At 46.6% G+C, this 14,066-nt stretch overlaps 1 protein-coding gene across 9 annotated transcripts in view; it reads right to left on the bottom strand.

Moving 5' to 3' along the window:
• FAN1 (FANCD2 and FANCI associated nuclease 1) overlaps positions 1-14,066 on the bottom strand; it is a 35,572-nt gene that overhangs the window by 8,076 nt on the left and 13,430 nt on the right. For 7 of the 9 annotated variants that reach the window (XM_030317537.1, XM_030317544.1, XM_030317542.1 and 4 more), the window contains exons 6-10: positions 9,662-9,793; positions 6,904-7,012; positions 5,647-5,766; positions 2,477-2,641; positions 1,813-1,963 (exon numbers count right to left, since the gene is read on the bottom strand). In XM_030317537.1, the coding sequence (XP_030173397.1) occupies positions 1,813-1,963; positions 2,477-2,641; positions 5,647-5,766; positions 6,904-7,012; positions 9,662-9,793 (677 nt within the window). Of the gene's footprint in view, positions 1-1,064; positions 1,210-1,812; positions 1,964-2,476; positions 2,642-5,646; positions 5,767-6,903; positions 7,013-9,661; positions 9,794-14,066 lie in introns of all 9 variants that reach the window. The other 2 variants (XR_003969341.1, XM_030317541.1) reach the window with 2 other exon arrangements.

The raw sequence follows: 14,066 nt of genomic DNA, 5'->3' as shown, positions 1-14,066 counted from the left end.
AGTCAGAGTGGCCAAAATGAACAAATCAGGAGACTATAGATGCTGGAGAGGATGTGGAGAAACGGGAACCCTCTTGCACTGTTGGTGGGAATGCAAACTGGTGCAGCCGCTCTGGAAAGCAGTGTGGAGGTTCCTCAGAAAATTAAAAATAGACCTACCCTATGACCCAGCAATAGCACTGCTAGGAATTTACCCAAGGGATACAGGAGTACTGATGCATAGGGGCACTTGTACCCCAATGTTCATAGCAGCACTCTCAACAATAGCCAAATTATGGAAAGAGCCTAAATGTCCATCCACTGATGAATGGATAAAGAAATTGTGGTTTATATACACAATGGAATACTACGTGGCAATGAGAAAAAATGAAATATGGCCTTTTGTAGCAACGTGGATGGAACTGGAGAGTGTGATGCTAAGTGAAATAAGCCATACAGAGAAAGACAGATACCATATGGTTTCACTCTTATGTGGATCCTGAGAAACTTAACAGGAACCCATAGGGGAGGGGGAGGAAAAAAGAAAAAAGAAAAAAGAAAAAAAAAAAAAAAAAAGAGGTTAGAGTGGGAGAGAGCCAAAGCATAAGAGACTGTTAAAAACTGAGAACAAACTGAGGGTTGATGGGGGGTGGGAGGGAGGAGAGGGTGGGTGATGGGTATTGAGGAGGGCACCTTTTGGGATGAGCACTGGGTGTTGTATGGAAACCAATTTGACAATAAATTTCATATATTAAAAATAAATAAATAAATAAATAAATAAACAAACAAAAACAAAAACAAAACACTTGGCTGCTGCTATGTAACAAGGCTCACCACAGGGTGACCAGAGACACCCAGAGCAGCTCCCACTAACAAGTGCAGGGTCGCCCCATGGCACGTTGGACACAGACCGGGGGGGCACCCCAAAGGCTAATGGACCCTCCCAGAGAGGGAGGGGCTCACTCTCCACTGTTCTGTGCGTAGGAAGTACCCTAGAAGCGTACTAACACCTCCAGTCAAAGATGGCTCCTGACTGGGCACAAAGGCCCCGTGACAAACTGTGCCACCAAGATACTGGAGGCTCACCTCTGTGTTTTACTCCGTCTTTTCTCGCTCGGACCAGTCCCAACTCCCAAACAGGGACTTCCCACTTTCACTGTGCATTTCCTCTTGAGCCCCATTTGGTCACACATAGCACGGTGATGAGCTGTCAGCAGGTACAGGTGCCCTTCTACGGAGGAGAAGCCAGACCTCAGGAGACTGTGTGTGTGTATCGTACTCTGACTTACAGACTTTTATTCTCCTCTCTCATGTGATCAAGAGAGCTCATTCTACAAGAAATTCAAAGCACTGCTCTTTCAGCAACTTCTCTAGTTTCCCGGGTGCTATGCCATTCCAGGACTTGGTCCCTCAATCCCCTTAAAGTCATTAGCTAACTATGAGGCCTGCTCACTCTTTCCAGAAGCTCGCTCTTTCCTGGCCCAGCTCCACAGCTCCTACATCCTCTAAAGGGCTCTGTTACCACGCAGCACTCCTGGTAGTCCTCTGCCCTTTCTTATCCTCTGCTGCCCAACACAAGCTCTCTGAGAGCAAAACGGGCCCCACTTGCTTCCAACATCCTACCAGAAAGCACTATTCCTCACAGGCCTTGGGTGGTGGATGCTGGTTATGTGGAAGATGGCTTTTAACAACTATAGTTGGTAAAATTCTTTTCCACATCCTCCCTGGTCAGCAGCATCTTCCACCGGGGACAGGACAGAGAGACGGTAGCCACCCACTGCTGACAAACCATCACCCAGCAACAGGGCAGGCCGGGAGAAGGGCCGTGCATTACCCTGGTCGAAGCCGCTGCGTCTATAATAGGCCAATGCCACCTCCTCCACAGAGCACAGGACTGTGGCAGGGGCGGTGGGCCCCCCAGCCTCCATCACGAACACAGACTTGCCCATCCCACGCTGCGGGCACAGCCGGCCCGTGATGGTCACCTGAGACAGCAGCAGGAGAACACCCATTAGCCTCACTTGAGCTCCAGTCCCCACAAACCTGACTTCCGTGTCCTAAGGACGCACCTTCCTATACTCCCCTCAAGCCACGGATTCTCAGCAGAGTGTGAGGCCATGTGACCCACACTCTGGTGCCTGTGAGGGTGTAGACAGGTCACCGCCCCAGCCTCGGGGAAGTCATGGACCCCAAAGCTACTCTCCAGGCACCCTGACCAAGCAGGAGACACTGGCAAAGGCTGTGAGCTTCTGACTCAGGGGTATTACAGAAAGTCACTCAACCCCGGGCATGAGCAAACCAACCCACCAGGCTGGGCTGAGCCTTCCAACGTAGGAGGCACGGGTATGAAAACAAGGAGTCACTGTCTAAAACGAGCATTAGAATTTTCTAAGTCTAAAAGAAAATGCACATTGAAACCAGTCCTTAGGCTGTTTCCATTCAGGAAAAAACCCAGTACATGCTTTTAAGTCCAAAGCACCCAAAGGATATTTACTTACATGTTTAACATCTTCCACAGTTATTTCTGGTAGCCGATGGAAGAGGTGCCTGTACTTCTGACAGCTCGGAGACTCTCTCAGGCGCACGGCTCTCTGATACAGTGAAAGACGATGTCCTGTTCTTACTTCTGGATCTGCCAGCCCTTCTGCGATGCACTTAATAGCCTAACAAAGAACACGGTCCCACATTAGGATCCTGAAAGACCTCATGGCAGCATCTGCTAATTCAACGTGACAGGAAACCCCACTGTTAATTAATTATTCAATTTTGCTAATTAGCAAGTGGCCAAAGCAATAGTTCCAGAGAAAAAGGTTATTATTTCCTTAGATCTCATTCTGCTTTTAATGCACAGATGAATCATAATCCCTGACTATAAATGTCTGACACTATTTCCCAGTTATATCTGCAGACAGGGCAAATCTCAGCTACCACACCCTCAGGGAGACTGAGAAAGTTAGAGATGCCCGTGGGTAACGGGCTGGAGAAGACTGACAGAAAGACTTGACTCAGTGGTTCTCAGAGCACCACCCGGGGAGCTCTGAAAACATACATGTGTTCTCCACCTCTGATCTGCATAAATGGGCATCTCTGAGCAGGAGTGGGAGTGGGGGACAGGCATCTGACCACTTCAGAGCTCCCAGTTAAGTTTCATGTGCACTCAGAAACCACAGAGCTGGTCTAGACCCCTCATTTACAGGGAGAAGAATCTTGGGTTTGGAGGACTTAAATGCATTTCCTAAGGTTATTCAGAGTTGCACAAATAAACAAAAATACTGAAAACCACAACAGGATACCACTTCACACCTAACAGGATGACTAAATCATAAAAAAGGAAAATAGTAAGTGTTGACAAGGATGTGGGAGAAACTAGAACCCGCATGCATTGCTGGCAAGAACGTAAAAATGACTCAATACTGAAAATCGGTAAGCAGTTCCTCAAAAAGCTAAACACAGAATTACCACATGACCCAGCAATTCCACTGCTGGGTTTTAGCCAAAAGAACTGAAAGCAGAGTTTTGAACAGATATTTATACACCGTAATCACAGCAGTGTTATTCCTAACAACCAAAAGGTGGAAACAACCCCAATGTCCATCAACAGAAGAATAAATGAACACAATGTGGTCTCCATGTACAATGCAGTATTATTCAGCCTTAAAAAGGAAGGAAATTCTGACACCTGCTACAACATGGATGAACCTGGAGGACAGGCTGCTCAGTGAAATAAGCTGAGCCACGAAAGATCAAATATTGTACTATTTCACTTCCATGAAATACCTAGAAGAGGCAAATTCATAGAAACAGACAGAAGACTGGAGATCAGTGGGGGCTGTGGGGGAAGAGGGAACAAGGAGCCACTACTCAATGGCCACACAGTTTCTATTTGGAGTGATGACAAGTTTTGGAAATAGTGGTGATGTTTGCACAAACACTATGATTATAATTAATGCAGCTGAATGTACCCCAATTAATGCCACTAATGTACCCCAAAGATTATTCAAATGGCAAGTTTTATGTGTTATATTATTTAGTACAATAAGAATAAAAAGTAAAAACAGGGGTGCCTGGATGGCTCAGTCGGTTGAGCATCCGTCCGACTTTGGCTCAGGTCATGATCTCATGGCCCATGAGTTCGAGCTCCATGTCGGGCTCTGTGCTGACAGCTCGGAGCCTGGATCCTCCTTCAGATTCTGTGTCTTCCTCTCTCTCCGCCCCTCCCCTGCTCATGCTCTGTCTCTTTTTCTCTCTCTCAAAAATAATTAAACATTAAAAAAATTAAATAGAAAAGAATAAATGTCTTATCACTTAAAAAAAATAAAAAGTAAAAAAAATACTACAACAACAAAAACAGCCACTCTGAACATTAGTGAAAGATCAGGCCATCAGGAGTGGAGCAGTCAAAGGAATCAAGAAGAGTGAAGGAGACACTGACTCGGCTCCACCACAGGGAGGGGATGGCCAGCTACCCCCCTCGGCCCGGCCCAGCTGCTGAGCACTTTGCAAGAAAAAGAACTCTGCTGATGAATTCCTTCACTGGAGACTGAGGTAAAGAAATGAGCAGGATGGTAACAAAATGATGAAGACTGTGAGTGTGGCCAGTACGATCTCTGAGAAAGGGCTAAAAGGAACTAGGATTTTCTAGAGGTCTCAAAAGTAAGCTCAACTCGTCTCCCTCTGTGCACCTAAGTGAATGCTCCTCTTGGTGGAGCTGTGAACAGGGGGGAGATCCAAGCCCTTTCAGCGAAAGAAAGAGGCAACAGAAACAGCCTTTCTCTGCCTTTGGCTGTGGGCTAACGGATACAGTCTCTTGCTATTTCAGCCTGAGCAAACAGCGAGAGGTAAGGAAGCACACCCACCTCCGAAGAAGAAAACAGGCTTCACGGGCTTGAAGCACTTTAGGTAACAAGGCACTTTTTCAGTTTAAGGCAGTAAAAATAGTATGTCCTACTTCCACACCCTTGGTCAACTTTTCCACCCCCACATCACCCTGATTCACTTAAAGTTGCTGCTGGAAAAAAACAAAAGCTTCCCAAGGCACAGTCCCCTCCATTCAACACAAATGCAGGGCTGCCAGGCAGGAACCTCAGGCGGCCACACAAAGAGCCACTGTCGCCACTGGGCTCAGCAGAAGCTGCCTGTGGAAGCTCCACCCTGCTCAGCCCTGGCAGTAACCGGGATCCTGGACTCCCAAGGTCCCTGCCACAGAGAATACCAGCACCCAGAAGAGAAGGTGGCCTGCTGCATTAGTCAGACAATACATTTCCCCATGGAAAGAAACCTCTTTCATCAGACTTTCTACCTGGAGGCCCCATGCAACAAATGAGTGACATCACCATTTCCAAAATGAGGACGGGGACCTCTAAGTCTCCTTCTCCCTTAATTCCTAGATCTCGAATTCCTAAATCCCAACACACAGCCCCACTACCAACCCACGTTCCAAATCAGTGAAGACAACAAGAAAGTGTCCTGTCTTCATTGTAACACTTCTGTTAGCATCCCTGTTAGTTTTGGGGGGAGGGGGTTGGAAGAACACAGACAAAAGAAGAAATGTTAAAAAAAAATACATATTCTAATTACACTTAGAATTCTAAGGTATTAACAGTTTGCTATGTATTTTAATTTATGCAAAAGTTTAAAAAGGCTCAGGGTGTATCTAGTTACTGAATACCGGTTCAAGGCGTTTCAAGTGCTGGTGTAAGTTGAGAGCCAATCTATCCCACCACCGGCCTCTGCTGTCAGGACAATACACTTTCTGTGACAAGAGGTTTTCAAGTTCCTTGACTGCTTCCTGTTGCAACAACAACAAAGGAAGTTCATTAGGCTCATACATACCCGAGAAAGTAACTACAGTTAGTGGCCAAGAAGACTGGCAAAGTATATAACACACGTGTTCCACTCTAAAAGGCCGAGGACCCCGGAATGAGAAGACTGAGACGTCCCCTCTGAAGCAGGCCCGAGCCCCTGAGGCATCCCCACTTTTCACCCAGGTCTCCTGCCAACTGGTGAGTGAGCAAACGGAGTTCTGTCAACACTGCCTGATATTCTCTACAAACCAAGTCAACTGGTGCAGGGCTGCACACAGTCAAGTTCCAGCGGCCGAGCACTGGTCAGGGGCTATACGGCCGCATGCTTCTGGGAATACAGTAGGTTACAGGGCCAAGGGTGTGAGGAATGAATGGGGGGCAGGACAGGAATGAGCAGAGTCTTCATCCAAACACCCCAAACACCCCACCCCACCTCAATAGGGAAACTTTCTGGTCTAGATCTATACACACACTGTTCAGTTTTTGTGGTTCATGGATCTCTTGGCAACATCTAATGATTCCCTTCAGAAAAGTACGCACAAACCCCCAGATAACTCACTTGTGGGGTTCACAAACTTCCCACAGCCAATCCCATGATCCTCTTGGGTTTCATGAACCCGTGACAAGAGGCCTGGGTTCTGTGTATCCTCTTTGTAAAATAGCATTTTCCATACAGAAATGTTAACATAACAATAGTTAACTCTAGCCATTTCGTTCAGTTTCGTACAGGGAAGGATATGACTGATTTTCCGATTTGTGATTTTAAATTATTTCCCGGTGGTCCGTGCTGGTCATCAGGGCAAGCAGATAGGAGGTTTCCACCTCAGAGATTTCTGGAGACCTCGCAAGTCACACATGGAATTGTGACAGAGACTCAGGCTGAGGCTTCCTGCACAGCTCCGTCGATGATCCCCAGGCCGTCCTGGTGCACACGCAGCCAGTCACAAGCAGATGAAGCGATTGGTCTTCCTCGGCCCTCTTCCTATTAACCCTGAAGACAGCAGGCTGGCCACATCACGTCTGCTTTCATGACATTACTGTGTGCGGACTAAGCAGGCTCCCCTGCACAGCTCATCGCTGGCACAGCAGTAAAAGCCAGGGGTCGGGGCTTGTGCTCTAACCTCATACAAGTGAAGTCGCTGCAATATTTCAACAGTACGGGACAGAATCCTTGTGTAAATCCACCCGACAGTAAAGCAGCGCAGAAAGAGTGGTAAATTCTCATGGTATCTAAAATGAAGACGGACACCAACAGTTCAGCCATCTGACTTATTTGTTGCAAGATAGTCATGAGAAGTGACAAAGATAGATTCTAAATACTGGCAGCTGTACACAAAGTTCTACACCACAAACCTACATTCTGATAGCCAGCCACCATCTCCTTGGTCACTCAGCGGAGTAAAATGAGAACAAGCGGAAATATCCTAAGCTGGAGGTCAGCAAACTAAGGCCAAATCCTGCGCCCGCTAGCTGATTTTGTACATCCTGCAAATTTAGAATGGTTTTCGCATTTTTAAATGAGTAAAATAAATCAAAAGGACAATAATAGTCTGTGGCATGTGAAAATTATATGAAACTCAAATCTCAGTCCCTAAATAGTGTTGGCACACCGCCCCGCTCATTCATTCACAGCCCGCCTGTGGCCGCTTCAGTGCTGCAGCAGCAGAGGTCAGCAGCAGTAGCAGCCGCCGCCCAGCCTGCAGAGCCCTAAACACCGACCAGCCGACGCTTCACAAGAGTCATCCACCAACCTCTGCTCTACAGTAATCTAACACCTTGGCTATGATTTTTCTTTTTTTAATGAAGAAAATCATCTACTAATTTGTTTTAATGGTTTGTCTTGCTGTTTGGTGTGAGAAACGTTACTAAATTTACCTAACTTGTCCTAAGAAAATCTTCCAATGTATATGCACATCACAGGAGTAACAACTCTACATTGGTTACCTCATTTCTAGAAACTAGAAAGGCCATTAAGTGAATGGCTCAACTTTGTGTCTGAAGTACAGAATACTTCCAAATGAAATATGGGCAAAATATTCAGTTCTTTTTTTTAGCTTTAAAGGCCATTTTCCTGGCAATGGTTTTTAAGTCATCAGTATTTCTGTATGAAGTTTATTGTCGTAGACTCTGGGTCTAGAGTTCTCTCTTGTCGAGCAAGAAAGCGGGACACAGGATTAAAATGTGAGAGATAGCTAATGGGAAGCCATTAGGGTCCTTGCTCTGTTTTTATTAGGATCAGAAGGCTTACAAACATGGTGATGGATGTGCACAAAGGGACAATGAAACTGTGAACATTAACTCATGGACGTGAGGGAAAGGGGGTTTTCAAGATATACAGGGTTAGGCGTTTGGGTTAATATAAAACAAAATCCTGGTGCCCAGTGGCAGGTTGTTTACAGCAGATGTGAGGCACCACCTCTGTTTACCTAAACTGGTCTAGGGGACAAGAAAGACAGAGCATGTAACCTCTGAGTCTTTTGTTTGCACCTCTCTGGGCAACTTTATAGCCCTATTTACCTGTTAACCTAATTTGGTCCTTCCTGCGAAAGCAGCTTTCTGCTATAGTACTAAATTGGGGGGCATTTCAGCCCTGAATACCTAATCTTGTTTATCTCATAGATCTTTGTTCTATACTGGGGCCTTTGCCCCGCCCTCTCTATACCATTTACCTAATCTTGTTTACCCAGACTTGGGTGTGAGCATCCTATGGCTTTGTAATTCTTTATGCCTTGTTAACTCATCAGTGCAGGCTCAGGGAATTCCTAAGCTTATTCCCCACAGTTTATGTCCTAAATGTTTTTTTGAAAGAGGTATTTAATAATATAAATTTGTCTCACCCCTATGTAAAAATAAAGGAATAAAATCTCCTTTTTTAAAAAAAATGTTTGAGAGAGAGAGAGAGAGAGAGAAAATGCGTGTGGGGGAGGGGCAGCCAGAGGGGGACAGAGGATCTGAAGCAGGCTCTGTGCTGACAGCCGAAAGCCTAATGTGGGGCCCGAACTCATGAACCTGACCTGAGCTGAAGTCGGTTAAGTGACTGAGCCACCCAGGTGCCCCAAAGGAATAAAATTTCTTAACAAATACAGAGTATGCTTAACAGTTATCAAGGGAAAAAAATAATCATGTGCTGTATACTTGAACTTTTGAAGAAAATATGCAATTCAGTTTTCCTTTTCAGATTAACATCTACTTGAATTTCTATTGGAAGAACACATCTAGCATGGCTCACTCCACCTCTGTCCTGCTGCTGGGTTTCCCCCACGTCTCAGTTCAGCTGACCAATACTCAGAGAAGCCAACATGCCAAAAGATGGTTAAGTTACGGGGGTGGGAGAGTGCACAAAAAGGGTGAAGGTAATTAAAAGGTACGAACTTTCATAAAGTAAGTAAGCCATTGGGATGTAATGTACAGCATGGGGACTATAGTTAATGAGACTGTACTACATAATTCAAAGTTGTTAAGAGAGTAGAAAAAAACTTTTGTAATTATGGTGATGGATGTTAACTAGACTTACTGTGATGATCATTTTGCAATATTTATCTAAATATCAAATCATCATACTGTACACCTGAAACAAATACTATGTTATATGTCAATTATATCTCAATTTAAAAAAAAGATGGCAAATGGAAAGCCGTCTGTTCACTCCAATGACTGGTGCAAGCGATCTGAGTTATCTAAAATTCACTTCAGACTTTCAGACATTTCCTTCTATTTCACACAACACTGTGGGTATGCAAAGCAAGTGGGGAATTCAACTGCACAGCTGCTTTGACCACAGAACAAAAGGAGTAAGTTCTTCCTGAAGAGAATTGCCTCAAGTGGTTGAAACAACTTGATCCTAAGTAAATTTTGACAGGCACCTAGAAAAGATCTCACCTCAGGGAAGGGTGGTTTTTCAGTTTGTTCCAATCACTTTTTGCACATTGAGAGAGCTCTTTAGCTTCTTTCCAGTTCCCATTGGCCATTGCAGTAGAAATGTCACTCAGCATGTGCGCGGCCGCTGCGTATCTGGGGGAAAAGCCCCACACCATCCAAGTTTCAAATGTGAATGAACATTTACATAAAAAATACCACATCCTATCCCCAGGATCTAATTCTGAAGGGTAAGAGTGTGTTTCTGAAAATATAGGGGTTATTTAAATTTGATTCTAGGGGCACCTGGGTGGCTCAGTCAGTTGAGCATCTGACTTTGGCTCAGGTCATGATCTCGCAGTTCGTGGGTTCGAGCCCCGTGTCGGGCTCTGTGCTGACAGCTCAGAGCCTGGAACCTGCTTCGGATTCTGTGTCTTCCTCTCTCTCTGTTCCTCCCCTGCTCACACTCTGTCTCCCTCTCTCTCTCAAAAATAAATAAAGATTAATTTAAATATATATATATATATATATATATATATATAAATTTGATTCTAATAACAGCATATTACTGCCCTAAAGTAACCTAAAAGAATACAGGCTACCCAGCTAGGAGGAGAAAAACAGTCACACTGTATTATACGTTAACATGTTCCATAGATAAATGTAATATTCATCAGCTCATCATTTCTGATTCTTGGTACTCATTCATTCAGCAATCTGGCAGCAACCATGTAAACAGTAAGTGACTTCAAAGTCACATTAAAGTGTGGATCTGGTAACCTAATCATTTAGGCAGATGTAACCAGACTTTGGGTGATACCACCCAAAGATGCATTCTTTGGGAGACAGCAATGCTGACAGGTTATGAAACCACTTAGCTGAAGAAAGACAACTTCTCATTGCATCTTTAGATACACCCAAAACAGAGACGTTTGCCCAAGTGACACTGTGCATACATGGTTACTGTATTTTGGGCTCACACCTAAAAGAAAAGCACGCACTATCATTGTGTGCAAATGCACTCACATAAAAATAAAAACAAATTGCCTCTAAATGGAAAAATTTGCTCACAAATTTGTAGATCTAATTCTCTTATAAAATGCTATGGGACATTCCCGAGGTCTATAAGAAAGGAGAACACAACAGAGAGAACTGTCTGGAGGCTGGCCTAGCCTGGCAGGAGCACCTCCATGGCCAGGAGTGTCAGGAGCAGGCCCCATACTCCCAGCCTCGTGGCCTCAACAAGCCCCACATTCGAGAGGCCACAGAGGCCAACCAACCCCCTCATGCCTCATCCCCCTCATTGCCACTGGAAAGGGTCATCAGCCCTCCTCTTGTCCACACCTCCCTGGTGCTGCCGGAACCACCCACTGGCAGCACCTCTCCCATCTCAACCCCTCCCCCCCCACCCAGGTGTCTCCTGCCACCTCAGGAGAACAAGGCTCCTTCCCAGGTCCCCCTGCAGCCCTCTCCAGCAGGGGAGGGCTCTTCTCTCAGCCCTCCCCACCCAGAGACAAATGGAGGAGTCCACCTTTCTTCCCAGCTGCTTCCCAATCACTCTCCCCTCCTTGAAAGCCCCCCATTCCTTGGAAGCCCGTGCTTCTCCTCGAGGGCACCTGCTGGCCTCCTGTCTTCTGTCTTGCTCTGCCTCAGGTCTCCAGCCACAATGGCATGTGACTTCAATGTCTGTGAGGATACACAGCACGCTCAGTTTCAAGACCTCCTGGCCAATAACCCTTTACTCACCTCCCTTCTGCTACCCACACACCACAGTTGTTCTGAACCTCTGTCTCTGATGCACTCTGATGCATCACCTTCAATATCTTCATTTTGAGCATTTCATTCACTGACCTCCACCTCCAATCCTTCCAGCTCTTATGATGGCAACAATTCCCCAACTTTGCCAAGACCCACCATGACCCCTTCCCTAGCCATAACCGTGTCCTGTCCTGCAGGCCTCCATGCCCCACCTGGAGTCAACCAGCCACCACTCGCTGGTAAATTCACATTGTTCATCAGGCCCACTCTCATCACAGTGTCCAGGCTGACCACTCTGAGCCTGTGCCCAGGTCCCTGAATGGTGCTGAAGAAAACCACAGAGCCAGGCTCATTGGCCCCTGCCCGCCCTGCAGGACTGCTCCTTCCTACCTTTGCCTTCCCAGCCACATTCGCCATGCAAGCTTCCCCATCAGACCTCTCCAGCAGGGACAGAGGCCACTCGAGGGGCCTTCTTGGGTTCTCATCACTGCAGCCTCACCCCTGCCCACACATCTACCCTCCCTCCGGCCCTCTGGACCCCAGACCGTCCCATCTCCCCACAGCTTTCTGCCCTCTGGCTATCCCCTCTTTCCTTCTGGCCAGCCTCTCCTTTTCCATTGGTTATCAGTGCTTGAGTGCACAGGCACCCTTGTATCTGCCACCCTTAAAACAGCAGAACAAAACTGCTTGCCCTCATACCCCACTGCAGCAGTGGCTGTTTCAGAGCCATCCTCTGCCTCCCCTTCTTCCCAGAATGGCTGCTGGCATCCCCATCACCCTCCACACATTCCGCTAAAGCGGCTCTTGCGCGGGCCACCAACTACGCACATCTCGCCAAATCCGACAGTTCTACCTCCGGCTCCACATCTACTCAGTCCCCTAGTGACTGCAGACACAAGACTGCCCCTCCTTGACACACTCTTCTCTAGGCTTCCACGCCACACGTGTTCCTAATCTTTCCCCCACTTTCCTGGACACTCCTCCACTCCACCTGACAAATGCTGGCTGCCACGGCCCCTTCCTTCTCTTCCCCCTGAGGGGTCTATCCAGCTCCATGGCTTCCAACACCGTCCACATGTGGTGACTCCAAATGCTCACAGCCTCACCTGAACGGCTAGCGGGCATCCCAAACACCGCTCCCCTCCCAGCACTGCCATCCTTCCCACCACCTCTCTCCCAATCCCCGGCTCATCGAGGGTACCACCAGCCGAGTCAGAACACTAGAGCCCTCCGTGATTCTCCCACTGTATCTAGTCATAACCATAATCAAGGCTTGTCTCTTATCCTTCCAAAATATCTCACCCATTCACCTCACTGCCACTGCCACCAGTCAAGACCTTTGCCTAGGCCACCAAGTTAGTCAGCCTTCTCGTGGCTTCCCTGGCTTCCTTCCACCCGCTACTCCACAGGATGCTTTCAGAAAATATGAAACAGATCACTCCCCTGCCATAACCTCTTCAATGGCTGCCCACTGCTCAGAGAACATGACTGAGTCTGTCCAAAGGCCTTTGAGGCTGAGCATCCCCAGCTCTGCATTCCTGTCTGACCTCTGGGGCTTGCACTACTGCCCCTGGGGCTGTGGCCACAGAGGTCTTCTGAGTTTCTCTGACTCAGCAAGTTGGCTCCTGCCTCAGGGCCTGTTGCACATGCTCCCTGCATGGCTGGCTCCCCCTCAATCTTGAGTCTCAATCCAAATGTTACCTCTCCAGGGGCACTTTCTATGCAAAGCAGAACTTCCCCGGCCAACCCCTCAATCATCAAAGCACTTTTCACATGCTACAATTATTCTTATTTTCTATCTCCCCTAGGAAAACATAACCCCATGGAGGCAAAACCCCATCTAATCATGTTGTAACCCCACCACCGAGGCACATAATAGGTACTCAACAATCAACTCATATATGTTGAATAAATGAGAAAAAAGAAAAGACAGGATAAATTATTTTTTTTTTTTTTAATTTTTTTTTCAACGTTTTTTATTTATTTTTGGGACAGAGAGAGACAGAGCATGAACGGGGGAGGGGCAGAGAGAGAGGGAGACACAGAATCGGAAACAGGCTCCAGGCTCTGAGCCATCAGCCCAGAGCCCGACGCGGGGCTCGAACTCACGGACCGCGAGATCGTGACCTGGCTGAAGTCGGACGCGTAACCGACTGCGCCACCCAGGCGCCCCATAGGATAAATTATTTTAAGTACCAAGGTGGCCAAAAAGATTTCTCAGACTAGGTATCATATCACCAGGTATTATATAACTACCATTCCTGAAGTCAGTTAAATCCAATTTCATTAACATGCTAATGTCCTTTGCATAACAAAAGAAGTTTTAATTATTTTTTTTATTTACAGGATACCTACTTTCTCACAAGAATCTAGGATGGTTTAGTTTTTCACCCTAGCTCCCCCACTTTTGAACTTGTCAACCATGGAACTTGTCAATCATAGAACTAAAAAGTAATCTCCCTTAGATATACCAGTAATAAGGACAATGATAATACTAGGACATACTAAGCAATCCCCAGGGACCAAGGACTAAGCACTTTACATGTATTAACACAGATCTGGAGGAATACACTATTATTCTCCCTGTTCACAGATGAAGAAACTGAGGCAAAGAATGGTCTTATAGGTCATTAGTACAGAGAGACTGGAACTTAGTTTCAGCATACACAGT

Source organism: Lynx canadensis, chromosome B3 (assembly GCF_007474595.2).
Source record: "Lynx canadensis isolate LIC74 chromosome B3, mLynCan4.pri.v2, whole genome shotgun sequence".
NCBI lineage: Eukaryota > Metazoa > Chordata > Mammalia > Carnivora > Felidae > Lynx > Lynx canadensis.
The sequence above is the reverse complement of the archived record's forward strand: the minus strand, read 5'-3'. Positions and strand labels throughout refer to the sequence as shown.